At 39.2% G+C, this 27,051-nt stretch overlaps 2 protein-coding genes and 1 non-coding gene across 3 annotated transcripts; 1 reads left to right on the forward strand and 2 right to left on the reverse strand.

The window, feature by feature from the left end:
• Positions 1-218: 218 nt before the first annotated feature.
• Positions 219-3,261, forward strand: LOC143563176 (hypothetical protein At1g04090-like). Its single transcript, XM_077050783.1, has 2 exons — positions 219-361; positions 1,459-3,261. The coding sequence occupies exons 1-2, from the start codon at positions 259-261 to the stop codon at positions 3,030-3,032; spliced, it is 1,677 nt and encodes a 558-aa protein (XP_076906898.1). The 5' UTR covers positions 219-258; the 3' UTR covers positions 3,033-3,261.
• A 506-nt stretch (positions 3,262-3,767) lies between these two features.
• Positions 3,768-3,848, reverse strand: TRNAL-CAG (transfer RNA leucine (anticodon CAG)). The gene has a single exon. It is a non-coding gene; the product is annotated as a tRNA-Leu (tRNA).
• A 13,648-nt stretch (positions 3,849-17,496) lies between these two features.
• LOC143562574 (alcohol dehydrogenase class-3-like) lies at positions 17,497-18,921 on the reverse strand. Its single transcript, XM_077050340.1, has 3 exons — positions 18,711-18,921; positions 18,556-18,638; positions 17,497-17,953 (listed from the first exon to the last, which is right to left on the reverse strand). Exons 1-3 carry the CDS (start codon positions 18,880-18,882, stop codon positions 17,822-17,824), a joined length of 387 nt encoding a protein of 128 aa, XP_076906455.1. The 5' UTR covers positions 18,883-18,921; the 3' UTR covers positions 17,497-17,821.
• Between the last annotated feature and the right edge of the window lie 8,130 nt (positions 18,922-27,051).

Raw genomic sequence — 27,051 nt, forward strand, 5'->3', positions numbered from 1 at the left:
ATCAAGATGATATTGTTGGTCCGTCCGCTAGTAATCGAAATTTATCGTTTAAAAAAAATAATTAGATGCCGACAACTTTGGCATTGGGTTATCTCCGTCATAATCAAAATCAATCATACCACCTGTCGGACCAAAACGGAGAATCCAATCATAGCTTCTATAATAATATTATTCTTCCTATTCTTGTTATGTCTAAAAGCTGTGGCAGATCGTATTGTTATTATTAACAATTTGTTTGGTGGGAGAAGAAGAAGAGAGATGTCTGTTTGTGGATGCTTGTCTTGGAGCAGACTTAACGATTTCGTTGTTCCCGTTATCGAATCTTTCTCACTTCCTTCACCCATCCCTCAATGGCCTCCAGGTATTCTTCATTCGATCAGATCTCTAATTTCACTGCCTTCTGTTTATTTCGTTTTATACATGTCTTATATGAGTTATATCCTTCTAAACATATTATTATTATTATTATACAGATTATGTGAGTTAATAGTTTATTGGCCACTACACCTTTTGATCTAGCTTTTAGGAAGTGAACCGTTCGGCGTGAAGTTTGCTTATTTAATAAACGAACGAACATGAACAAAGATTTTTGCTCGTTTAAATTAAACAAATGGAGCATGTGCTCTTTTATGTTTGTCTACATTTGTTTCTGTTTATTTGTTTACGTTCGACGTGTTTGCTGGATTTTTGGATGAATCATGTATTTAATGCTTTATATTTGTTCGTTTGTGTTGATTTATTTTTGTCAGTGTTCGTTTACGTTTGTTCATATATGTTTGTTTATGCTTGTTCAACTCTGTTTGTGAACTGTTTGCTTAGTTTTCTAACAAACGGACATAAACGAACATGATCATGTTTATTTTTTAAACGAATGAACATGAACATTAATATATGTTCGATTAACTGTTCATGTTTGTTTACAGGTCTACGTTTAGGGATGTATTCTTCCTTCAAAGTTAGAAGATTTTATTACCAGATTAAAGATAGAATACAATAATCCTTAACGTACAAAAATACTTGTATTCACGAAATTGATCCTTGAAATCACATTACAAGATCTTGGAATCATCAATACATACCCAATAAATCATCGATTCACCGAAAAAAACAGATTTGGATCGTTAATCAATTAACTTTTAATTTTCTTCACGAAACCCTTTTTGAGCGTATGATTTTCTTCAGCGTTTTTTTGTATTTTTGGCTTTGAGAGTTTTTGTACTTTGGGCTTTGAACGTTTGTTTTTGGCTTGAGAGTAATTCGCGCACGTTTTTGTACGTTAACCTAACTCTTGATTACTATTCTCATAAGTCATAACACATGACATGAACATTTTGTTAGGTTTTCTTTGTAATTATCCTTGTTATATTCCCATATATAGTTGATTAATAATACATAATCCTAGTTAAAGACGTGTAATGTTTGACTTTCATTGACCTGGATACATCGTAAGATTTCCAGGTGACGGATTCGCTACGGGAACAATCAACTTAGGCGAACTAGAAGTGCGTGAAATCAACAAATTCGAGTTCATTTGGGGAAGCGATATTAAGAACAGAAGAAAAGGTGTCAACTTCTTCAAACCCATAGGCATACCCAACGGCTTCTTCTGTCTTGGTCACTACTGTCAACCTGACCGCACCCCATTACATGGGTTTGCACTTGTGGCCCGAGAACTAGCCCGGCCCGAACAACCCGCTCTTCTCAAACCCATAGATTACTTGTTAATCTGGTGCCCTGATAACTGGACTGAAGAAAATGTTCATGGGCATGGTTACTTCTGGTTACCCACGGCTCCGGACGGTTACAAACCGTTGGGCTTTATTGTCACAAACAAGCCCGCAAAGCCCAGTTTGGATGACATCAGATGCGTACGTGAGGACCTCACAGAGGTATGTGACCCGCACCGTATCATACTGAGCACACATTCCAAAACATCCAACTCTCCATTTAACGTTTGGAAAATCCGACCACGTAACCGAGGCGTTCATGAGAAAGGCGTTTCGGTCGGTACGTTTTTCGGCAGTTGCATTTGGAGTCCTGGTGAAGATATAAACATCTCATGTTTAAAAAACTTAAACCCAAGTTTAAACTCGATGCCGAATCTTAATCAAGCTCACGCTCTCGTTAAATATTATGGGCCAAGAATGTATTTCCATCCAGACGAAGTTTACTTACCGTCTTCTGTATCGTGGTTCTTTGAAAACGGGGCTTTGTTGTATAAAAAAGGTGAGCCGGAAGGTCAACCGATTGACCCAACGGGTTCAAATTTACCTAAAGGCGGGTGTAACGATGGTGAATATTGGATAGATTTGCCTAAAGATCATTCAACCGAAAAGAAAATAAAAAGAGGGAATTTAGAAAGTGCAAAAGTTTATGTTCATGTAAAACCCGCTTTAGGTGGAACGTTTACCGATATTCAGATGTGGGTTTTCAGCCCGTTTAACGGGCCGGGCTGTTTGAAGATCGGGCTGATGAATTACCAACTTAGTAGAGTCGGGCAGCATGTGGGCGATTGGGAGCATGTGACTCTTAGAATAAGTAACTTTACGGGTGAGTTGTGGAGCGTTTATTTATCGCAGCATAGTGCGGGTGTGTGGGTGGACCCCACCGAGTTGGAGTTTGTTGAAGGGAATAAAACAATTGTTTACGCGTCTCGAAACGGGCACGCGAATTACCCGCATCCAGGTGACGTGCTTCAAGGGTCGGGAAGTTTGAGGATTGGTATAAGGAATACTGTTGCGTTTAGTGATTATTATTTGGATTCAAGTCAAAGTTATGAGATTGTAGCTGCAGAGTATCTCGGAGACGGGGTTGTAAACGAGCCGTGTTGGTTGCAGTATATGAGAAAGTGGGGCCCGACGACTGTTCATGACTCACGGGCTGAGATGACTAGAACCTTGAACCGTTTGCCTGAAACTATTCGGTATACAGCAAAAATTGTGTTTGATAAGTTACCTAATGAATTGTACGGCGAGGACGGGCCTACCGGGCCCAAGGAGAAAAGCAGTTGGTTCGCTGATGAAAAATGTTAGGTTTGTGTTCTGCCTGATCGTTTTCAAATACGTGAGTTTACAGATGTACCCTCGAACTTAATCACACGAAAGTATAGAGAAACGGTTATAAGATTTATAGGCTTGTGCATATATTACAGCGTGTTTGGTATTTATAATTGATATTGTGTGTTTCAGTTGTATCGTATGTTGCTTTTGTATGTATTGTGATATACCAAGTGAAAGACTGCTGCAGTGATTCTTTGAATATAAGGTATTGATGTTCATTATTTTCTTCATCAACTAAAAGATGTAAATTTTACAAGATCATAAACCAACTTAAAGCTTCTAATTCATTACCACAAACAACTACAAGTAGAGTTCAAACACCACAACTAATACATACACTATTCAAAATAGTTTGGTTTCTTTTGAGGTTTTGTTGTAATATCTAATCTATTGACCTTTTGAAACAAAATACAAATACTTGTATGTAAGTTCAGAGGTGTGACCGGTGGGTGACCCATTGTTAGATAGCATAAAGGTATCATCGCGAAATCATTAAACAAACCATATATATATTCGAATATTTCAAAGTCAACCATATAGCGCGGGGGGTTGTTACAGATTCGAGACTAGAACACAAAGGGATGGAAATTGTGCAACTTCAGGTTTCTGATAACAGGTTGTTGTAAACTTGTAATGTTCTAGAATTACAAAGCAAGCAAGATACAAGCTTTAACTACAAGTTACAAGTTGCAAAAATAAAAATATAATTGTCAAGAAAGGGATTCGAACCCATGCCCTTTCAAACCAGTACCTGAAACTGGCGCCTTAAACCAACTAGGCCATCTTGACATTGTGTTCTAAACTCGAGAAGAAATTGTTATAAAAATACCCATATTTATGGAGTTGTATCTTTTAATCTCACCCCCTCTTTCAATATTTATGAAAAAGAGAGGATTTTTTATAAAAAAGAATCTCTCATCTGAAATAGAACTAGAGTTCGCATTATAAATTAATTTTTCGTTTGAAGTAAAGAACCAAAACAAATAATTTGGTGTTACAATTAGTCAAATTTGTTAGATTTACGGTCATTATTATTGTATATATAACTATAACTGTTGCAGTAAATATCAAGTCAAACATGCGTTTAAAAGTACCATATGTAAGAATCAAGAAAAGGATTACTATGTTGTTTCATTATGATCGATTTTGTCATTCAAAAGAGGTGACGACACGACACAGCTTGTTACCTGCTCTTTTATTATAGTTAAATCCTTTATGTTAAGTTATATTGAGAATTAAAGAGTCAAGGTTTTAAAACGTTGTTTCTAAATATTATTTTTGATTCAACACGATTTTCGTTTCACTCTTTGAAAATATTGTGAGATTGATAATATGAGTACATAGATGAAGCTATAACACCATATGTATAATAGTTCAAACGGGTAGTAACAAATCCATCTTTTATCAACACCTTTGGTTTTCTAGCAGGAGTTGTTTTTCACTATCATGTCAAGTTGTCAACAATAGAGATCATATATAAAACGCCTCTCTAAGATGATAGAATTCAAGATAGACGTTTTATACATGAAAACAAGTGATTATAGATTTATTTTAACATATAGTTCAAACAAAGCCCACAAAGATATAATTATTGAAACCTAACCATTTAAAAACTAGATATTCAAGCATCCCTTTTATTTTCGACTCCAAACTCGCTAAAACACTTGCCCCAGTCTAACCGGGTTTGTTTCAAACCTTAAGCACACAACACAGACAATCCCCTCCATGCAACAATTCAAAAGCCTTGTTGATCTCCTCCAGTGTCAATTTGTGTGTTATGTACTCATCAATCTTGATTTCCTACAAGTTGCCAAACATATGATCATGCAACGAGTCAACTTGGATAAGTTTTATCTCAAACGGGTCAAACATGTCAAACAAAACCGGGTTTACCTTTTTTAAATATTTATCAACAAGCTGAGGCACTTGTGAACGGCTCTTAAAGCCACCAAAAGCCGTGCCTTTCCAAACACATCCAGTAACCAACTGAAACGGGCGATTGTAGGTTCCCAGCCGGATCTACACAGGAGTATCTCGTAACACGAGGGTGCGGAATCCCCACGTAATACGATACGAGTGTAAGATAAGCAATACGTTGAATCGATAGATAAACACACAGAATAGAATGATAAAAGTGATATAATACCAAAACCAACACGTGATGCTAAAGATCACAATCCAACTCGTTCTGCAAAAAAACTTAACCCTAAAAGCCGAAGTTGAGGTTTAAATAGACCTCGACAACTTCGCCTAAAATACTAGGCGAAGTTGTCATGACTTCGCTTATCCTCCAAGTTCGCCTAACACTAGCGAACATACGATAAACAATATTCAAAACATTACAAACAAACTAAACGATTACAGACACAGACAAAACACAAGATACTGAACTACTGACATTATGCACCAACAGACTCCCCCTTGGCAGTAGCTTCATATCTCTATCTTCTTTCTCGTGTCTAGTAATCCCAAAAATCTCGTGCCACCAGTCTTCAAGCATGAACGCCCCTGTCTTACACAGACAGAGACCACCCTCTGGTACTTCTTGGCTTCATCTTTCCACGCAGGAATGTAGAATATCTTCTTATCGTTTAGTACCTGCAAATCAGCTTGAGACAAATTTACCAAGTGCATGGGATCATACACTCTCAGAATCTCCTGTTCGTCCTCATCTTCCATAACAGCTTCAGCTGTCTGACTATCAACGTACCACCACTTGAGACTCTTTAAAACATCATTGGGCATCATCTTCATCAGCACTTCTTTCAAACACTGGATCGGCTTATACTTCATCACCATCTAGGGCTTGCCATCAGCCCTCATTCCCCGATCCTTATCTTCAACCAACCTTCCTTTCTGAGGCTTTAGAAGCTCAAACTTTTTCTCCTTAATAGCTTCCTTCCATACTATCTTTCCAATTATTCTTGCAATATCATCATCACTCCTATTAATCAATCTCAAACGAGCCAAATCTTTCACCTCACACTCAGGCAAGGCGTTGAGCGATCTCAAACTTAAAATATTAAATCCCATCATAACATTTTATCACAAACAACTTTATCTCTTCATCATACAACCAGCAGATGATACCTTTCTTGGACTCAGCATACCCCTTGATGTTGTAACTCTTCTTAAACATTTTTGGAACTGCATGATTCTTTTTCTTGAAGAACCACTGAGCACAGCCTTCTTTCCATCTCGGCTGTTCTTCCCACTCGGACTCATCTGACACATTTGCATCTTGGCTCACGTTCACCTTGTCAACATCTGGAATATCATGTTCTACACCATCATCCACAATCTCCCCTTCTTTTAACTCACTATCAATCTCAATTTGTTCCCCTATCTTTTCAATCTCATCAATAGTTAACACATCATCTGCTAACTCATCATCATTACCCAACACTTCCTCATCATCCACAACCACCACATTCTCACCACCTGATCCACCTGATGTACCAGCAGACTCCCCCTGAGATGTGGAAGCCCCAAGAGCTTGTTCAGTTCTTGGCAACTCACCACCTGCACCTTCTGATGCATTGGGATCATCGTCTCTATCTTGCCTCTTCTTAGTTCTCAACTCATCACCCTTGCAGCTCGTCTCCCCCTGAGATGCTAAGAATTGTTTTAGAGCATTAAATAGTTTACCGTGTTCAACAAGGAGGGACGATTGAATCTGATTTTCTGCTACAAGTCGCTGGATAGCTTGAGTCTGGATTAGATTGATTCTTGACTGTTCAGCAACTACCCGTTCAAGAGCCGCTATCCTCTCAGAATCGGACAAAGAAACATCAAAATCAAAACGCATGTGTGAGATGTCTTGAGCATAAGGTGGAGGAATTCCCAAACTAACTGGAATATCAGAAGTAGTCTGAAAAGTAACCGCGGGTGGTATTAAAATAGACAACCCCGCAGTAGTAACCAACGTTGACTCAACAAATCTTGCAACAACCTCCGATGGAGTGACAATAGGAGGTGGCAAGGAGACTATCTCCGGTGCTGTAAATTGAAACGTGGTCGGAGGAACACCAAATGATGACGATGTGGTCACCACGGGAACAATTGAGGTAATCGGTACTGTTACAATCATAGAAGCAGGAACCATAGTCATACCGGATAACGAGGGTGGAGAAAAACGAACAACCCTCGAACTTTCACCAACTCTTGAACTTTCACCAACCCGTGCCTTCTTTAACCTTCGTACCAAACGATACAAATCCTCCTCATAATCGTATTCGCTGTCATCTGAATCTTTCTTTCTCTTGCCATGTATTCTTTCTTGTCTGGCAAGAATCTGTTGTGCTTCTACGATATCGTCAGTGGAGGAGTCAGAATCGGTTCTCTCAGAATCCGCCACCGATGTAGCGACCATGGACACATTTACCCCAGACACCTCAGCTACAGAGGCTTGAATTTCAGCAGCTGGATCAACCCAGTCCATGTCAAAGAAACCTTGCCCTCCAAAGGCAACTTCAAGATCAACCTGTTGTTCCGGATCGACAACAGGATCAGCAGGCGGTGCTTGCTGTACCACAGGTGGTGGTTGAGGAACATCAGCCTGTTGCGGTGCCGGATCAAGAAATTCATCTCCTGGAGGAGCAACATAAGCAGGATTCACCAAATAACCAAACAATGCAGTGTGCCGCGGACGAAGTTCTGGTTTGCTACGAGCACTTGATGACCTGCATTGCGCAAAAATCCTCTTACTCACACTCTCAACATAATGGATAGGACGTCGTGGAGGCAGCGTAGGAGCTACGTGATTCAGAATCATCTGTAGGAATCTCGTATACATCAAAAATCTTTCCCTAGTGACCGCGCGTCTCTGACGATCAATCTCATAAAACACCGTCTGACTAAAGCTGTAGGGCTTGTTGTAAGTCAGGGCAGACATTGCAGATTGCATCGTTGCCCCCATACCGTCTGTACCAGTTTTACGGCCAGACAAGCACACTATCATCACGTGCATCAGAAACCGCCATTGATCTAATAAAAATCCCTTTCTCCGTTGAGTGTCACATAACGGACCCGAATAACCCATACGCAGAAACACACCATCTCTGAATGTAGCCGGAAAGTCTGTTGGATCATTTGTAGTTTCAACCCCGAACTGTAAAGCAACCCTTATTTGATCTGCCGAGAACTGTACCACCTGATTGTTCACTGTAGCGCGCATAACCGGAGGATCAACTCTACAGTCATATTCAACCGTTCGCCAAAAGTCTTCGATATTTGGTAGCGAAATGGGGAGAGTAGTCGTGATGGCGTGAAAAATACGTGAGCGAACGAGGAATGAAATGATCTCACGATAGTCGTCTATACCACTAGCATCCGGATCCAAAGTGATATGCATGTTGTGACCCGGAAAGAACTGTCGGTTGTTGTCACCACCTTCGTCATCACCAGCACCACCAGCACCTGCCACAACAGTCATATCTGCACAACAAACGGTCTAAGTTAGAACATTGACGTAGCAGATCATAACTTCGCCTATTACCATGAGCGAAGTTATGATATCTTTTATATTTAACTTCGCAGAAGCCCAGCTTCGGCTGAGTAAACAGATCAGTATACATAACCAACTTCTCCAGAGAGTATATATCAATAAACCAGAAAACTTAGGTATTAAGTTTCTCTGCAGGCGAAGTTAGTCAAATGGCGAAGTTATGAACAACTTCGCCTAAACCCTAACATCGCCTCTTAATCGGCGCATCATGATGATCCAATTGTAGCTAGTTTTTGCCAATTTGAGGATGAAAACACGATAAAGGTTGTACGATAGAGATTCAGGTGACCATATCTTGACAAAAACACTGTTAACACGAATTGTTGAACGAGGGTTTAAAGAGCCGTTCAACCGAAGCCACAAATTGGATCATTAAGACACTGATTATCATCGAATGTTGCGAATTACGGGTCACAATGATCCTACAAACCTTTATCACTAACAGAGATCAAACATTAAGAGGTTCGATTCGGGGTATAAGTTCGCCGAGGGTTAGAGGGTTTGAAAATAATTTGACTTGTTTGACCAACAACCCTTTATATAGGTTGATGAAAACCCAAGAGGCGAAGTTGTGATAACTTCGCCCCAAACCTAACTTCGCCAAGTCAAAGGCTGGTCAACTTCGCATGTGTTGCTTCTAAGTGAACTTCGCCATTTAGTTAACATCGTTGGTTTATAAAAATTTGAGAATTACAAACAAAACATCGCCCATTTTAAGACCGAACCTTTACACAAGGAGCACTTTGCTGTTTAAAATTTCCGGTAAAAATTTATACTTGACGATCAAGGAACCAAGTAACCAAGTTATTTAAATGTAAACCATAAAGCGAAATACAAAACGAAAATTTGAGTAAAATAGAATAGACGGGATCAAATTTTAGTCTTGACGAGCCTGCTTGTTTTAGAAAAGATCCGAACAGGAATCATACTGATTAAGCGGCTGTCACTCAGATCCGTGTTCAGCGGTATTATGACATAAAGAAACAGGTTGTAGCCAGGTATAAAACTTAGTATGGTTTTCATCGCTTCGGTGATACGGATTAGGTTCAATTAAGCTCAAAATTTAGATGGACATCACATGAGAGATTGTGATGCCTCCTATCTATTCTCAAAGCGTATTTGGCTTTCCCCAAGTCACCCCGAGTTGACTTCGACCCGTAGTGTCTGATTAAACAATGTGCACACATCTATCTTCCCGTTCTTTCTTCTGCTTGAAATATTCTTTATTGTCTCTTTCTAGATATTTGAAACACTTTAAGCTTCAGAAGGCCTAAACTATACATAATTTTTTCCTTTTTTTTATACTGATACAAATAATGACATTAATACCACTTCAACTTGAAGACAAATTGCAAGTCCCGAATCTGGATCACTGCAGGTACTTAACACTATCTTCTCGGGAATCAGAACACTCACGGGCTCGTGTATGACTGGGTAATCACTTTTCTGCCTATCATTCGGAAAGATGTATATGGAGACATGCACAACTCAGAATGATTCTCTACATTAAATCGAGGAGATTTAGTTTGTATCACTTCTACTTTTACGCACCATAGAAAGCTACCATAACATACAATGACTATTCTAGAGTCTTTTAGGCCTAATAACTTCACCAGTTAAGCACACAAAATCAGTTTTTCTATCACTTTCCAAGGTTGGATCAATTTTCTTTTAAACCTCGTATTGAAACTTCTTACGAAGTTATAGACTTGAAAAATTATATCATCTCCCAAAAAAATTTTTAAATCCTATCGCCCCGATCAAGTCAAAGTCTTCAGGTAAACAGCTATCTTGAAGATCCAATGGATCAGCTGGACCGACCACATACGAGTATGTGTCCGTCTAACTAAGTATGAACGACTATTTTTCAGCGAAAGAATAAAAACCCATCATAAACCGCCCCGGTCACTTTCAGTCATCTGGTTAATGGCTATCCTCATAATCTACAAGTAGAAGTAAGGACCAAACATATCCGAGGACATGTCCTTCAAACTTAAACAACCGACATAATTTTAAGCGATAGTGATGGTTTTTTTTTTTTTTTTTTTTTTTTTTTTTTTTTATAGAAAACAAGGTTACTCGGGATTGATCATCCCATTAAGCTCAACAAGATTTTGAAAACGGGATCGGTCAAACGCTTTAGTAAAAAGATCGGCAAAATTATCCAAAGAATCAACCTTTTCAAGCACAATTAATTTATTTTCAACACAATCCCGTATAAAATGACGACGAATGTCAATATGTTTAGTTTTGCTGTGTTTAACGGGATTGCTAGTGACTGAGATTGCAGCAGTGTTATCAATGCAAATAGGAGTTTGAGTGAAATTCAGACCATAATCGCGCAATTGCTGTTGTATCCATAAAACCTGGGAGCAGCAGTTTGATGCTGCCATGTACTCTGCTTCGTAGGTGGAAATGGCTACTGAGGTCTGCTTCTTGCACTGCCACGACACCAATCTTCATTCGAGAAACTGACATCCACCGGTTGTTGACTTCCTGTTCTGATTGCAACCTCCATAGTCAGAATCTGTGTAAGCTACCAAATCCAGTTCTCCCCCTTTCGTGTACCATCAATCCCAACTTAGACTTGCCTTTGAGATACCGCAATATTCTCTTCACTCCTTTCATGTGAGATTCCTTCGGGCTTGCCTGAAAACGAGCACAAAGACAAACTGCAAAAATAATGTAAGGTCTAGATGCGGTTAGATACATTAAGGAACCTATGATTGCTCGATATTGAGTGGGATCCACATCTTCATCACTGTCGGAATCAGCACCCAGTTTGTGGGTGACGCAGATTGGAGTGTTAAATGGGGTACTATCATCCATCTTGAAGCGTTTGAGCACATCATGGACATATTTCGTTTGATGAATAAACATGCCATCTTTCTTCTGATCTACCTGCAATCCCAAAAAGAAAGTTAATTCTCCCATGGCGCTCATCTCAAACCTCTTCTTCATGACCGCTTCAAATTCCTGACACATAGTGACTTTTGATGCAGCAAAAATGATGTCGTCCACATAAACCTGAACGAGAACAAACTCTCCCCCTTTTCTCTTGACAAACAGCGTACTATCAATCTTTCCTCTTTCAAACCCATTTTCTAGCAAGTAGTTTGACAATGTTGCGTACCAGGCACGAGGAGCCTGATGTAACCCATATAAAGCTTTACTCAGTTTGTACACATGATCAGGAAAATATGGGTCAGGGAAACCCGGAGGTTGTTCAACATACACCACCTCATCGACTTTACTATTAAGAAAGACACTTTTCACATCTAACTGGAACACTTTCATCTCTTTGAGTGCAGCAAATGCCAGAATAATCGAATTGCCTCCAATCTTGCCACAGGAGCAAACACTTCGTTGTAATCGATTCCTTCTTGCTGATTAAACCCTTTTACTACCAATCTTGCCTTGTTCCGTATGATTATCCCCTTCTCATCTCTCTTACATTTAAATACCCATTTTGTACCGATAGCGTTCACTTCTTGCGGTTTTTTAACTAACTTCCATACTTCCATCTTCTCAAACTGTGCCAGTTCTTCCTGCTTGGCTTCAACCCACGAGCTATCCTTCAGTGCCATTTGATAATTCTTTGGTTCAATCTGGCTTATGAAGCAGGTGTACAAGCATTCATTTATAATACCCGTATCTTTAAAGCTTGCATAAACACATGTGTGTTCATCCAAACTTCTTCTAGTACGTACACCATCAGAGGGATTACCGATCACATTTTCCAAAGGATGATTCTTGTGGATTTTGGTGGACTGGACCGGACTGACTTCCTGATTATTCTCAAGATTTGTGGCAAGTTCATCAGTGTGAGACTGAGGTTGAGTGTGAAATGGATTATAGAATTCATCTTCCTTCGAGACAGCATGAGTTTCGACTGCATTTGACGAAGTTGGTTGATTTTCATCATATTGTGGACGGTGCATGATGGTCTCCTCCTCGTCATACAGTATTTGTGAGGCCATTTTCTCATCGGTGTCTGCAAAATTCAAGTAAGGCACAATAAAAGATTTGAATAGTTTATCATAGTCGAAAGCCTCTGCCGGTCCCATGCTAGGCCTTGGTGATTTGTAACTAGTAATGTCAGTGTTACATAACACCTCAACCTTGCAGTTCGATAGATTAAAGACTCTTCTGTTGGGTGTCCCAACAACATAGCCAACTAAAATACCTTCGTCAGCTTTCTCACCAAATTTAGAGTTAGTCTTTAATATCGAACATGGGGACCCAAAAGGTTCAATACCTTTCAAGTTTGGCTTTCTACCATGCATCAGTTCATAACAGGTTTTATTTAATCTTTTAACAGTTAAAACACGATTAAGGATGTAACAAGCTGTAGCCACAGCCTCAGCCCAGAACACCACGGGAAGTTTAGCATCTGCCAGCATGGTCCTGGCGCCTTCGATTAGAGTTCTATTCTTCCTTTCAGCTACTCCATTTTGTTGTGGAGTATATGGGGCACTGTACTGATGCTCTATCCCTTTCTGTAGACAAAACATCTCCATCTGATAGTTCTTAAATTCTGTCCCATTATCACTCCTGATCTACTTAACCTTCCTCCCAATAATATTTTCCACCTTGGTAATCAAGTTAATTACCAACTGAACTATCTCATCCTTTGTCTTTAGAAAATATACCCAAGAGTATCGAGAGTAATCATCGGTTACAACCAAGCAGTATGACGTTCCACCTAGACTTTTTACATTCACAGGACCAAAGAGATCCATGTGAAGTAGGTCTAGGGTGCTGACAATTGAGTTAACCTTCTTGGAGTGATGAGGCTTTTTGTGTTGCTTTCCTTTCTTGCACGACAAGCATTGATCTTCAAAGTTAAAATTCTTCAAGGGAAACCCAAGTACCAGCCCATTCTTGACACTGTAATTCATTTTGCGAAGATGTATATGTCCCATTCTTCGATGCCACAACTCTAACTCAGACTCAGTTGCCTTTGACAGAAGACATGACTCTTCTGTTGTCATCTCAGTTGACCTAATATCCATTACATACGTGTTCTTTTCTCTTGGAGCTTTCATCACAACCCAGGCCTCTGGTATCTTGAAACCAGGATAAAGAACAATTGCCTCATTTTTAGTAAAATGCACCATGTATTATTTGTCACAAATCTGAGATACACTCAACAAGTTATGCTTCAACTCTTCCACAAAATTCACCTTCTCTAACTTTATTCTTCCATTCGTCACAGTTCCAATACCACTGATTCTTCCTCCACTCTCTCCAGGGAAACTAACCCTTCCTCCTTGAACAGATTTCCAGTCACGTAACAATTTCTTGTTACCAGTCATGTGCCGGGAACAGCCACTGTCTACAACCCACATATTGTTTACAGCCCTGTTTGATTGTTCCTGCACAATTAGAGAAATAGATTAAAATCTAGGGACCCAAGACCTACTGGTCTTGGGTCGATTAAATCTGTTGTCCGACATCCAGTACTTTGGTTGCCCAAAGTCAGTTTGAGGATGGTTTCTGTAAGTTCTGAACGGAAACCTTCTAGAGGACTGGCTATGAGGCCATCCAAACCTTCATGAATTAACTGAATTATAATTGTTGGTTTGGTAGTTTACTGGGAAAAAACGATACTGATTTCTTTGAAATCTTGGATTAGTCCAATGACTGAAATTTGGTGTGTTCACATTCTTACCAGCATCATAATTAGTATTCGTTTTATTCTCAGTTTTCGGAGGCCTCATACCTCTAAATTTTCTCTGTTTTAGAGGACAATCAGCAACAAGGTGTCCTACTTTATTGCATCTGAAACAACTTCTGTTTTGAACTTTCGTCTCAACAGTTGTTGCAGATGTCGGGGTTGCGTTACTACCCGTTTGTCTAACATATGGTGGGACGAACGGATTTAGGGAAGATTTCCTTTCATCGGGCTTATATTCCTCCCCAAATTTTAGTAACACAACTTCTTCTTTTATCTCACCCAAATCGGATGACTTGTCCGTATTTGATGAGACAGAGCCAGGGACAGAAATCGCAACTTTAGAACTTGACTTACTCGTTTTGCTCTTATTAACTTCAGTTTCTTTAGTAGAAACTGTGATTGGAACTGTCTGACCAACTTCAACATTTGCAGATTGCTGATTACTAGGATTATAAGTATAGTTATTGTTGTATGGTGGTGGAACTTCAGAGAATCCAATTCCCCCTTTGTTAACCGGGGAACGTTGAACACTGATTATGTGATCTAACATATTAGAAGAATTTCTAAATTGTTCAATTTTTCTATTCAGTTCCACCACTTTTACCTGGTAATCAGCTATCTGTTTATATCTTTCAGCAATTAGTTTGGTCTTTTCTTCTAAAACTTCATAACTGAGATCAATTACTTGTATTTTTTCAGCTAGAGTGGCTTTAAGACTTCTGATATCCTTTTCACTAGCTTTTATTTTTACCGAGTAACTGTTTTCTCTAGTTTTAGTATAGTGTTGATATTCTTTTAAGGTTTTAAATTGTGTGTCCAAACTAACAAACTGATCATTTTCAATTGTTCAGACAGGTTTTCACATTGTTCACAATGAAGTTCAGAACTTACCTCAGAGAGCTGATCGTTTACTTCTGCCATGTATGCTTGATCTTCTCCCGTCTCCCTCTCACTTCCTCCAGTTTCAATGTTTACCAGATTTTCCTGTTCGAACATCTCCTCAACTTTTATATTCCAGTTGTATCGACCGTTCTGTTGAGATACCATAGCCTTATTTTCACTACCACCCCCATTCTGTTGTGCAGGCCTGGTCTGACTTCGTTCGACTCTCTCATTTGTAAATTCCTTAGCAAAGTGACCATTTTGTTGACAGTTGTAACATCGAACCTTTGATTTATCAAACCCTGGTCTTTCTCCAACGAACTTTCTACCCGTTTTCTTCATGAATCTCTTTACCCTTCTTACTATCATAGCCATCTGCCACTGCAGGTCCATCTCTTCCAAATCATCAGCATCGATCTGATCATAGTCTTCATTCAAAGTTGCAGGGTCGACTATTTTACCTTTGATGTAGTTCTCATAAGATGCAATGAAGGATGCATAGAGAGCAAACTGCTGTTCAGCTGATTTAACACTCATGGGCATCTGTGAGTAGTTATAGCTTGGAATATTTGATGAGAAATTTCCAGTTGTGGCTTGAGGTTTTGAAGGATTACTACCTCCAGCTACAAAACATACATCACCATCCATATTGAGAATCACATGACCATCATGAGTTGAGTTTGATTCTCCCTTTGAGTAGTAGGCAGTGGATTCTGATTTTGAACTTGAGCTTGGAGTGACTTTCGCACCATACATTCCCGGATCCTGAACCTGATCAGTTGGTGTCTCCTTCCGAACCATGTTAAGTTCAAAATTTCGTAACTTATTGACTACTGTTTCCAAATCAATCTTGGCAAAGTCTTTATCTTCTCTCATCAGAACAGTGTACATTTCCCATTTCGGTGGGAGAACATCAAGAAGTTTCTCTACTACCTCTTCTTCCTTGTATTTAATGGAGTAATTATTTAGTTTGGTCATCAAATGATAATATCGTGTGATAATATCATCAAGTGATTCGTTTTTCAGATACTTGAATACGGAGAATTGAGTCTTTAGCAGCTTTGTCTTGGAGGTACGTATCCCAACATTAGCTTCATATCTATTTTCTAGCGCTTCCCATAGTTCTCTAGCAGTTTTGTATTTTTTGAAAGTATGGAGAATCTCTTGTGGAAGTGCCATTGTTACAGCTGCATGCGCTTTACTCTCTGCCTCATACATTTTCTTTTCATCCTCTTCCATCTTACTGTACTTTTTAATCTGTTCACGACCTTCAAACAAGGACTTTGGTGGAATGTAACCGTCTTGAATGCAAACCCACATTCTTAGCGTCTTGATACTTCACATACTGTTCAAAACAATCTTTCCATGCAACGAAATCAGTACCCTTCAGTAGTTTCGGAGCTTTAGTTGCTGAACCGGCTTCAACCTCCATCTTTACCAGTTCTGTGATATTTATTGAAGTCATAGTTGAAAGAAACAAGACTCAAATATATTTTTTTTTTAAAATTAACCTTCTGAGAACAGTGAGCAAATAGCGAAGTTGATATAACTTTGCTTGAAACTTAAGTTCGCTGAACAACTTCGCTAGCCTACAACTTCGCCTGCTTCTTAACTTCGCTTGATTACTAACTTTGCTTGATTACTAACTTCGCTAGTATCTTAACTTCGCAGCTAATCAACTTCGCCAAACACTTATATGTTCGCCTAAACCCTACTTTTTGTGACGGCAACTTCGCTTGACGAACAATTGAATTTAGCAGGTTTGGTTAGATTGATTGCAAGGGACGCGAGGGTGATTTAGAAGTATATTTGATGGAGGAAGATGGGCAAGACACAAAAACGAGGTATTTCAACGTAAACAAGTTCCGCGAATAGTCAAACGGAACGATCTTAACACCCGTGTGATAATCCCGAACCACACAATCACGAGCAAACGCTCTGATACCAATTGTAGGTTCCCAGCCGGATCTACACAGGAGTATCTCGTAACACGAGGGTGCGGAATCCCCACGTAATACAATAAGAGTGTATGATAAGCAATACGTTGAATCGATAGATAAACACACGGAATAGAATGATAAAAGTGATATAATACCAAAACCAACACGTGATGCTAAAGTTCACAATCCAACTCGTTCTGCAAAAAAACTTAACCCTAAAAGCCGAAGTTGAGGTTTAAATAGACCTCGACAACTTCGGCTAACATACTAGGCGAAGTTGTCATAACTTCGCTTATCCTCCAAGTTCGCCTAACACTAGCGAACATACGATAAACAATATTCAAAACATTACAAACAAACTAAACGATTACAGGCACAGACAAAACACAAGATACTGAACTACTGACATTATGCACCATCAGAGTTGTTATCTCTTGACCGGATTCTGCAACACCCACAATAACCGATGTCCCCCAACCGTGTTTATTTATAAAAACTTAGTTTTATACTCATCTTAATAATAAAATCTCGAAACAAGAATTTGCAAAACAACTTACCTTGTGACAGCACTCCAATGCAGCCCTCATTAGAGAAACATTGCCAATACACTCAAAACTATAATCCACACCGCCATCTGTCATGTCAACAATAACTTGCTGTATTGGTTTCTCGTGCTCTTTCGAATTCACAAACTCCGTCACACCAAAGTTTTTCGCTGCAAATTTTAATCGATAAAAGAATTAACATAAAAATATTAATAAATGTATATATATGTATATGTATAGTTATATACACATAATTCTAGCATGCCTCGTTCAAGTTTTCGGTTGTCAATATCTATCCCAATTATTCGCGAAGCACCAGCTGCTTTTGCACCCTCTGCCACCTGTCAGTTCATACTAAAAAATGTTATATTGTTTTGAGAGAAATAATGTTAGAGGCGCACAAAAGAAACGTGTTGGAACCTAAACCCGGTTTCCAACGTGTTTTGAGAGAAACCAGTCTCAACCCGACCCTAACAGTAGAATTGAAATCGGTTTGTAACCTTATACCTGGAAACCGGATCGAACCCGACCCCCCCACCCCCCCTAAAAAAAACAAGTCAGAACCCTCGAACCTGTTTTACCCGAAACTGGGTCTGACTTTCTTTGACAAAAAAACAACCTATTTTCAACCCGTACAGGTCACCGAGCAACACTTTCTTAGCTTTCTCTGATCTAAACTGACTTGACCCACTTAAAACCGGCCAAACCTGACCACTTGCCCCTCAAAAACCGGGATGGAACCTGTGCTAGTTTCACCCAAAATCAGACTTGACTTTCTTTGACCAAAACCAACCCGGTTTTAACCCGAACCGCTTTCACCCAAAACCAGGTTTGATTTTCTTTGACCAAATCTTTTTGGACCCAAAACCCAACATGTGCACCTCTAACAATGCTGAAATTCATACAACAATAATAGACAAATCTTATTATGTTACAAACTTACAGCAAGACCAATAGTCCCAAGACCAAAAACAGCAACACCTGAACCCGCTTCAACTTTTGCTGTGTTCCAAACCGCACCGAGGCCTGACGTATAAGTCAACAAAAAATCAAACAGGCAAATAGCACAAGAACTTGCAGAAGTTAATAACAACTTACCAGTTGGAATACCGCAACCAAGAAGGCACACTTTCTCCAAAGGAGCTTTGGGGTCAATCTTTGCAACACTTACATCATGCACAACAGTGTATTGACTAAAAGTAGAAGTACCCATGAAATGATATATTGGAGTTCCCTTAACCGAAAACCGACTCTTACGGTCACTCATCATCACACCAACTCCGGTAGCTCCCCTTATTTTGCCACATAGGTTGGTTGATGTGCGAATATATATATATATATAAATATTAAACACAAGTCGCAACTAAGCTTTAAAAACCAAACAATCTATCCTGGTTCACACAAACGACAAGTGTACCGATCGCGTATAGCACAGATAAGGAAAGTCCGGATATCGAACTCGAAGACACGTGAAAACGTTTTTAATTACTAAACTCTAACTAAGACTCACCAAAATAATATTTAAATGATTTTAATATTTAGAATTGATTAAACTACTTAACTTAATTAAACGAAAACTTTTGACAAAATACTTTGAAAACTTTGACTGCAGTGATAAAAACGTCTACCTAGGAATGAATCATGTTGATAGAAATAACAAGACAACGGATTGAAAATATTCAAGACACCGGTTATAAAGGATGACACAACTAAAACTTGTTTAAGAAAGTCAAATTACCTCTCAGTCTCTCTAACAATCTCTAACTTATTTTAATTGATTTTAAAGAATAAACCGGGAAAACAATTATTAACGTGTTCAAATGACGACTCACCTCTCGGTCTCACCGACACACTAACCTAATAGAAACGAATACGACGCAACCAAGGATAGAGGAACAATTTAACTTAACCCAAATTAAACCAACTAATTGCACATAAACACTCAAACTTGACAAGACAAAAACCCGCTCTCGCGCGGTCTTAATTCTAACAAGTAAAAGCAACGAGACAATATTACTTCTTATCACCTCTCGGTCTCAAAGAAGGTGCATTTTAATTGATTTTAGATGATTATATTACCCACTTATCCCTACGGTTGTACTTCCCTCAAATAGACCCAAAACACCAAGTAAAGAGCTTAACAAACAATCAATTAATCAAAACCGATTCAATTAACTAAAGCAAGAGGATTAAAAGTAATAACAAATAAAACACAGCCATCACACACAATCTAATTTATGGTTTAGTTAAACTTTACATCAATAATTCAAGTCTTGAACATTAACAATCCATTAAACAAGTTAAAATCACTCAACAATCATCTATCCTAGGTAGAACAAACAAGTTTAGCTACTCATTATTTTTGGACAGCCATGCATACTTAAGAAAAACATCACAAACATCATCATAAACATTATAAAACTCATTCAAGATCCAAACACAATCAATTATAAGTTAAACTATCAATCAATTGCAAAACAATTCAAATCAAAAGACCAAATCAATAGGGTTAGGGTTCTTGAACAAAAAGTAAAGTTTATAGATGATTACTTAAGTAATATGGCTGATATTGATGATATATAAAGTCCCTAGCAGCAGCCCCAAGACTCCTCTTCCTTCTCCAGCCGTCCAAGACCACCAGCCGCTTCCTTTCTTCCTTTTTTTCTTCTTTTTCTTGCTGCCGGCTGTTGTTCCGATCGGAACTTAGGCTAGGGTTTTAGGGTTTTGTGTGATTTCGGGATTATGGCTGTATTATGATTGATTTCTCTTTTAATTAACTTAATATAATATTATATAAGGCCTTTAAGATGTGGGCTTGGGTCGGGCCTTGACTTGTAAGTTAGAAAGTTGCACAATTAAGCCCCTAAACTCTTCAATTTAACTCTTTTTTCCACCAAACTTCATAACCTACAAGAAAACAATCATCTTTGTAATATTAAGCATAAACAAACCATAAAACTTAATAATTATACTAAAAACAATTAAAACATGATAAAAATGATACGGAAAGTAAGTGTGTTTCACTACACATCAAACATCCCCACACTTAAACCTTTTTCGTCCCTGAAAAAGTCTAATGCAGTTGGATCAGAATCGGAAAATCAAAGTTAAATCAAACATATAGGTTATATTTTAAAGCTCAGAAAAACGCAAAAAACCGTGATCATCGATATTGTTGTCTACCTAAACCCATGCCTTAATCTTTACCGGGACAAATAAGATCCGACAATAATATTACTTAGTGGTTTACACAATTAAGACCCGCTTATTTTCTGCTTTTACCGGACCAGACCACCCCAACTTGACTTAAACCTCAAAATTAGCAGAATTAAAACTTTGTTGCTCAATATTTATGAATAGTTAAGACGATCAAGGGTATTGTTTATCCACCTAAGCTTAAGCATCAAAGTCTACCAAGCAGCCATCAGATATGATTAAGGTTCAATTATTTATAGCTAGTGCTCCCCACAACATGACATACCCCCGTTATTAAGCAATACCCCAAATCCATAACCATAGGTGAGTATGCCAAATTTTATCTGTAGGGCTTACATGTAGCGTGTCCCTTGTGGTCCGTTTCTTAATGGTAATGAGACGCGAGCAAGAGGACCCCACATGACTAACAGCGTGGATGATCAAGTCTGTAGTGTATTTTTACTTTTGTACTTTTTGTGATCATGTTTATAGACTTATAAGGGTTTTGCTCTTTGGCTTTATTTTAAATATACACAACCCCACTTAGGAATTGTGCATACCCAGCTAAATAGATTGCATACAGACCCATGGTCTCCGGACCCGAAGCATCCCATCAATACATGATTTAAGGTTATAAAACCATACGCCGATGAGGTGTAAAACACTAAACTAGCATTTTAAGATTTATATCACAGGCTACACGACATACTCTAACGTTAAACCTACCCAAGCATCATATGATAACGTATTCAGATTTTTTAAAAACTCATGATATTTCCACTTTTTTCATACCAAAATTTGAGACTTGAGTATGGCCCGACCTTTCATTGCTTATTTTCCACGGACAAAACGCTTTACCCACAAAAGATTTCCGTTTAACCGTTTTATCCAATTTGCCCTTTCATTTTCAAGGCTGAGCCTACCGACACATCCCAAGTTAAGTGCGTTTTCTTTAATTTATCTCATATTATTAGTAGTTTGAAAAACCGATTTCCGAATAAAATCATCATCTCCGACTTTAATGCAAAAGAAACTACAAACAAGGGACATTTTTTTTTAATTTTTATTTATTTATTTTTTTTTCACTTTTTTTTCTACAACTAAGTAAAATAAATTCCCAATCTACAACTAAGTAAAATAAATTCCCATCCCCACACTTAGAACGAAATCGTCCTCGATGAGCACAAGGAAAAGAAGTAAAATAAAAATAAAACGAAAAGCATAAAATTAAAACTTTAAAGAACAGAAATTAAAATAGAGAACGGGTTACTCCCCTGGTTTAGATGCAGATTCTTCATCAGCTGTGTATGATTTGAACGAACGACCGTATAGCATTTCATTCGCGGCCGCAACCTCGGGTGAACCTGTTCCAAAACGCCATCAGAGCTACCATGCGCATAATAATACCTGTAACAACTCAAACTCGCTCGCATGTAGCGGCGTACAAAACAGAAAACAGAAACATAAGAAATAAACATATTTTTGTGTTTTTGAATTTTTTTAATTTTTTTGATTTTTATTAAATATTTTTTTTTGTATTTATAAATATAAATAAAAATAAAACAAATAAAAACAAATAATAAAGAGAATCATAATACAAACTCTACAACTCGGGCTGTCTCCAGAGAGCGCTTAGTTTAACGGGTCCTCAGCCTGACCCCAAATCTCAATTTCAATCAGGTGGCTTCTCCTTTATCCGTTTTTCACTCGACCCATTTCGTTTTATTTGTCTACTAGTAGTCAGGAAAAACTTACCAGAAAAATTTAAAGAGATTTTGAAAAACTGAAACGGGTCGGACCACCAAGACTTATACTTGCCCGGACCAAACTTTATACGAGTCGTGTAATGAAGGAGGATGTCATCTTTGCTGTGTGTCAACTTTTTATTTTGTTTCGTATGTTGTATCATCACTTTCAAGTTCGTTTGATCCAAGTATACATGTTCTCTCTTCTGTGATGTCTCCCTGAAAATTAATCTTCCTATTTCTTCAATGTCACCTCCCGGGTCAAATTGCGTATCATCTAATTCCATAGAGGTATCCTCCACAAGCTCTTCATGACAACCCTCGATATCAAAGATAACCACATTCGCCTTCTTAACCTCCGTCAAAGTAGATGCAATGATAGCCGGCAGCTTCCTCTCTTCATCTAAAAACGCATACTCAAGGTGGGCAGGCGAATCCTTAATCTCTAAGGAAGAAGGAGGAATCTCGACTGAAGGTCGGTCAATCGGATTGTCTCGTACGATCTTAGCAGACACACCAGATTCAGGGTTATGCGACTCGGTGTCGTCATCAAAGGACTGATTAGTTACGACAACCATCTCAATCTCTGGAATCTCCCTATCGATAATCTGGGTGTCGGAGGCAGATCCTCCACAGATTTCGCTGAGAAACTCCCCGACATGCTCCATGATGGTATCAATGAAGTATAAGGAGTCATCAGCAGACTTAGGGTGTTTAATTGACTGTCGAACGTCAAAACTAACGTTCTCCTCCCCAACTCTTAAGATTAATTTACCCTCGCAGACATCGATCAATGCCTGTGCAGTGGCAAGGAATGGTCGGCCCAAGATGAGTAGGACACTATCGTCATCGTTCATGTCCAGGATGACAAAGTCCACCGGGAAGATGAACTTGTCGACACGAACAAGCATGTTCTCGACCACCCCTCGGGGGTATTTCACAGAACGATCAGCAAGCTGGATACTCATACGGGTAGGCCTCGGTTCGCCTAGACCCAACTTGCGATACAAGGAATACGGCATGAGATTAATACTGGCACCAAGATCTGCCAGCGCATGGACGACCGTATTATCACTCAAGATGCAGGGAATTGTGAAACTCCTAGGATCGGACATCTTTTCAGGTAACTTTCTCTGCAAGACTGCAGAGCAACCAACACTCGGAGGAATGGAAGAGACTTCGGCTAACTTCTCTTTGTTTGAAAGAATATCCTTAAGGAACTTTGCATATTTGGGCATTTGCGTGAGTGCCTCAAGGAATGGGACATTTAGATGAAGTTGCTTCAGAAGATCAAGAAATTTGGAGTTCTGCTCCTCGTCTCTATCCCTACGGACTCTCCCGGGATATGGGAGTCTAGGTTTGTAGACTCTCGGTGGTGTGCTGGTTAGTGGCTGGTTCTCGGCCTGTGCTGTACTTCCTGGGCTGTGCCTCTGATGCACCCTGGCCGGTGGAGATTCCAACTGAATCTCTTCGTCTACCTGCTCCTCTACATCTACCGCAGGCTCGTTAACGACTCCTCTCGTCGCCTCTTGAATCACGGGCTCGCTACGTGCCCCCGCACCGCTCCTTGTCGTCACAGCCTTCGCGAACGCCTTCGGATTTTGTTCAGTGTTACTTGGAAGTGTACCTGGCGACCTTTCATTTAGACGACTTGCTATCTCTCCCATCTGACGCTCAAGATTTTGAATTGACGCTCCTTGATTTCTCATGAATGACTCGTGCTCCCGGAATTTCTCTTGAGTTTCTTTGTGACGGGAGTCCCCCCGAGTCATATACCGCGACAACATCTGTGTCTGCTGTGCCATCATCTCCTCTAACGTGGGCTTCTTCTCCCCACTACTCGGTCCCTCACCGGAATCCTAGAATAGGCTCTGACGTTGCTGGAAGCCGGACTGATTTCCGTTCCTCCAGTTTGAGTTTTGGTTACCTCTCCACCCCGAATTATAAGAATTGAAAGAATGTGGATTTCGGTTTGGATTATTAACGAAGTCGACTGCCTCCTCCTGGAAACCTACGGGGCATTGAACGGTATCGTGTCCCCCTCTGCAGATCTCGCATAACTTACTTTTCACCTGCAAGTCCTTCACGATCTTTGCTAACGCTTCAACTTGTGCCGCGAGTGCGGTGCTCGTGTCGACCGAATGCATGCCGCGTGATAGGGAATCGACGGTTTTGGTGCTCTTAACTGGTGGTCGCTGGTATCCACTCATGGCTAAACCGTTGAACAAGGCAATGCACTCATCCGTATCCTTCGTTGTTAGTAGGTTACCTCCTGCAGCTGTGTCGAGCATACTCTGAGTCGCGTACGTCACTCCGTTGTAGAACTTCTCAACAAACGCCCAGTCTTGTAGGCCGTGGTTTGGACATAATGCGAGTAGATTTTTGAACCTTTCCCACGCCTCGTAGAAGCTCTTGGTGTCCTCCAACTGGAAAGAATGAATTTGGTTAAGCAAACGAGCGGCCTTAGCCGGAGGATCGTATTTTTCAAGAAATTGGGTCTGCATGGCAGCCCAAGTAGCAATGGATCCCTGTGGAAGGGACTCAAGCCATAGACTCGCATGATCAACGAGTGAGAACGGAAAGATTCGGAGTTTGATGGCGTCTTCGGATACGCCGGCAAGATAAAACGTGTCGCAGATACGTGCAATACGAGTGAGATGAGAATGCGGGTCTCGTGGAGCAACCCGTGAAACTGAGCAGAATGAGCATTCGTGTTCAGAACGTTAGAGGGAATCTGCCAAGTCGTTTGAACTCCTATAGCTGGTGGAGCAATGCTGGATCTCGCGCCAGCATCGACCAGACGGGCCCGGTCTGCAACTGTCCTCCTCGGTAGTGGATTCGCGTCGCCCATAATCCTATCCCTAATGACGGGTTCAGAAAAAGTAGGAGAAGAGAACGTATTACCGACGGATGTAGATGAACTGGAAGACGGTTTTGTACGACAAGTAGTAAATAAAAGAAATTATAATTAGCTAAACTATTTTAAACTAACAAACAAAACAAATAAGAAAGACAAGTAGTAAACAAGGCAAGTCTTAACTCGAGTCGTTCTTAATACGCCTCTAACCGTGTCCCCGGCAACGGCGCCAAAAACTTGATGTGCGAAAATATATATATATATAAATATTAAACACAAGTCGCAACTAAGCTTTAAAAACCAAACAATCTATCCTAGTTCACACAAACGGCAAGTGTACCGATCGCGTATAGCACAGATAAGGAAAGAACGGATATCGAACTCGAAGACACGTGAAAACGTTTTTAATTACTAAACTCTAACTAAGACTCACCAAAATAATATTTAAATGATTTTAATATTTAGAATTGATTAAATTACTTAACTTAATTAAACGAAAACTTTTGACAAAATACTTTGAAAACTTTGACTGCAGTGATAAAAACGTCTACCTAGGAATGAATCATGTTGATAGAAATAACAAGACAACGGATTGAAAATATTCAAGACACCGGTTATAAAGGATGACACAACTAAAACTTGTTTAAGAAAGTCAAATTACCTCTCAGTCTCTCTAACAATCTCTAACTTATTTTAATTGATTTTAAAGAATAAACCGGGAAAACAATTATTAACGTGTTCAAATGACGACTCACCTCTCGGTCTCACCGACACACTAACCTAATAGAAACGAATACGACGCAACCAAGGATAGAGGAACAATTTAACTTAACCCAAATTAAACCAACTAATTGCACATGAACACTCAAACTTGACAAGACAAAAACCCGCTCTCGCGCGGTCTTAATTCTAACAAGTAAAAGCAACGAGACAATATTACTTCTTATCACCTCTCGGTCTCAAAGAAGGTGCATTTTAATTGATTTTAGATGATTATATTACCCACTTATCCCTACGGTTGTACTTCCCGCAAATAGACCCAAAACACCAAGTAAAGAGCTTAACAAACAAACAATTAATCAAAACCGATTCAATTAACTAATGCAAGAGGATTATAAGTAATAACAAATAAAACACAGCCATCACACACAATCAAATTTATGGTTTAGTTAAACTTTACATCAATAATTCAAGTCTTGAACATTAACAATCCATTAAACAAGTTAAAACCACTCAACAACCATCTATCCTAGGTAGAACAAACAAGTTTAGCTACTCATTACTTTTGGACAAACATCTATCCTAGGTAGAACAAACAAGTTGAACAAAAAGTAAAGTTTATAGATGATATTGATGATTGTTGAGTGGTTTTGGACAGCCATGCATACTTAAGAAAAACATCACAAACATCATCATAAACATTATAAAACTCATTCAAGATCCAAACACAATCAATTATAAGTCAAACTATCAATCAATTGCAAAACAATTCAAATCAAAAGACCAAATCAATAGAGTTAGGGTTCTTGAACAAAAAGTAAAGTTTATAGATGATTACTTAAGTAATATGGCTGATATTGATGATATATTAAGTCCCTAGCAGTAGCCCTAAGACTCCTCTTCCTTCTCCAGCCGTCCAAGA

The sequence above is a fragment of the Bidens hawaiensis genome, unplaced genomic scaffold (assembly GCF_021521415.1).
Source record: "Bidens hawaiensis isolate Kalapana, Puna unplaced genomic scaffold, B.hawaiensis_p1.1 tig00001179_1, whole genome shotgun sequence".
Classification (NCBI taxonomy): Eukaryota; Viridiplantae; Streptophyta; class Magnoliopsida; order Asterales; family Asteraceae; genus Bidens; species Bidens hawaiensis.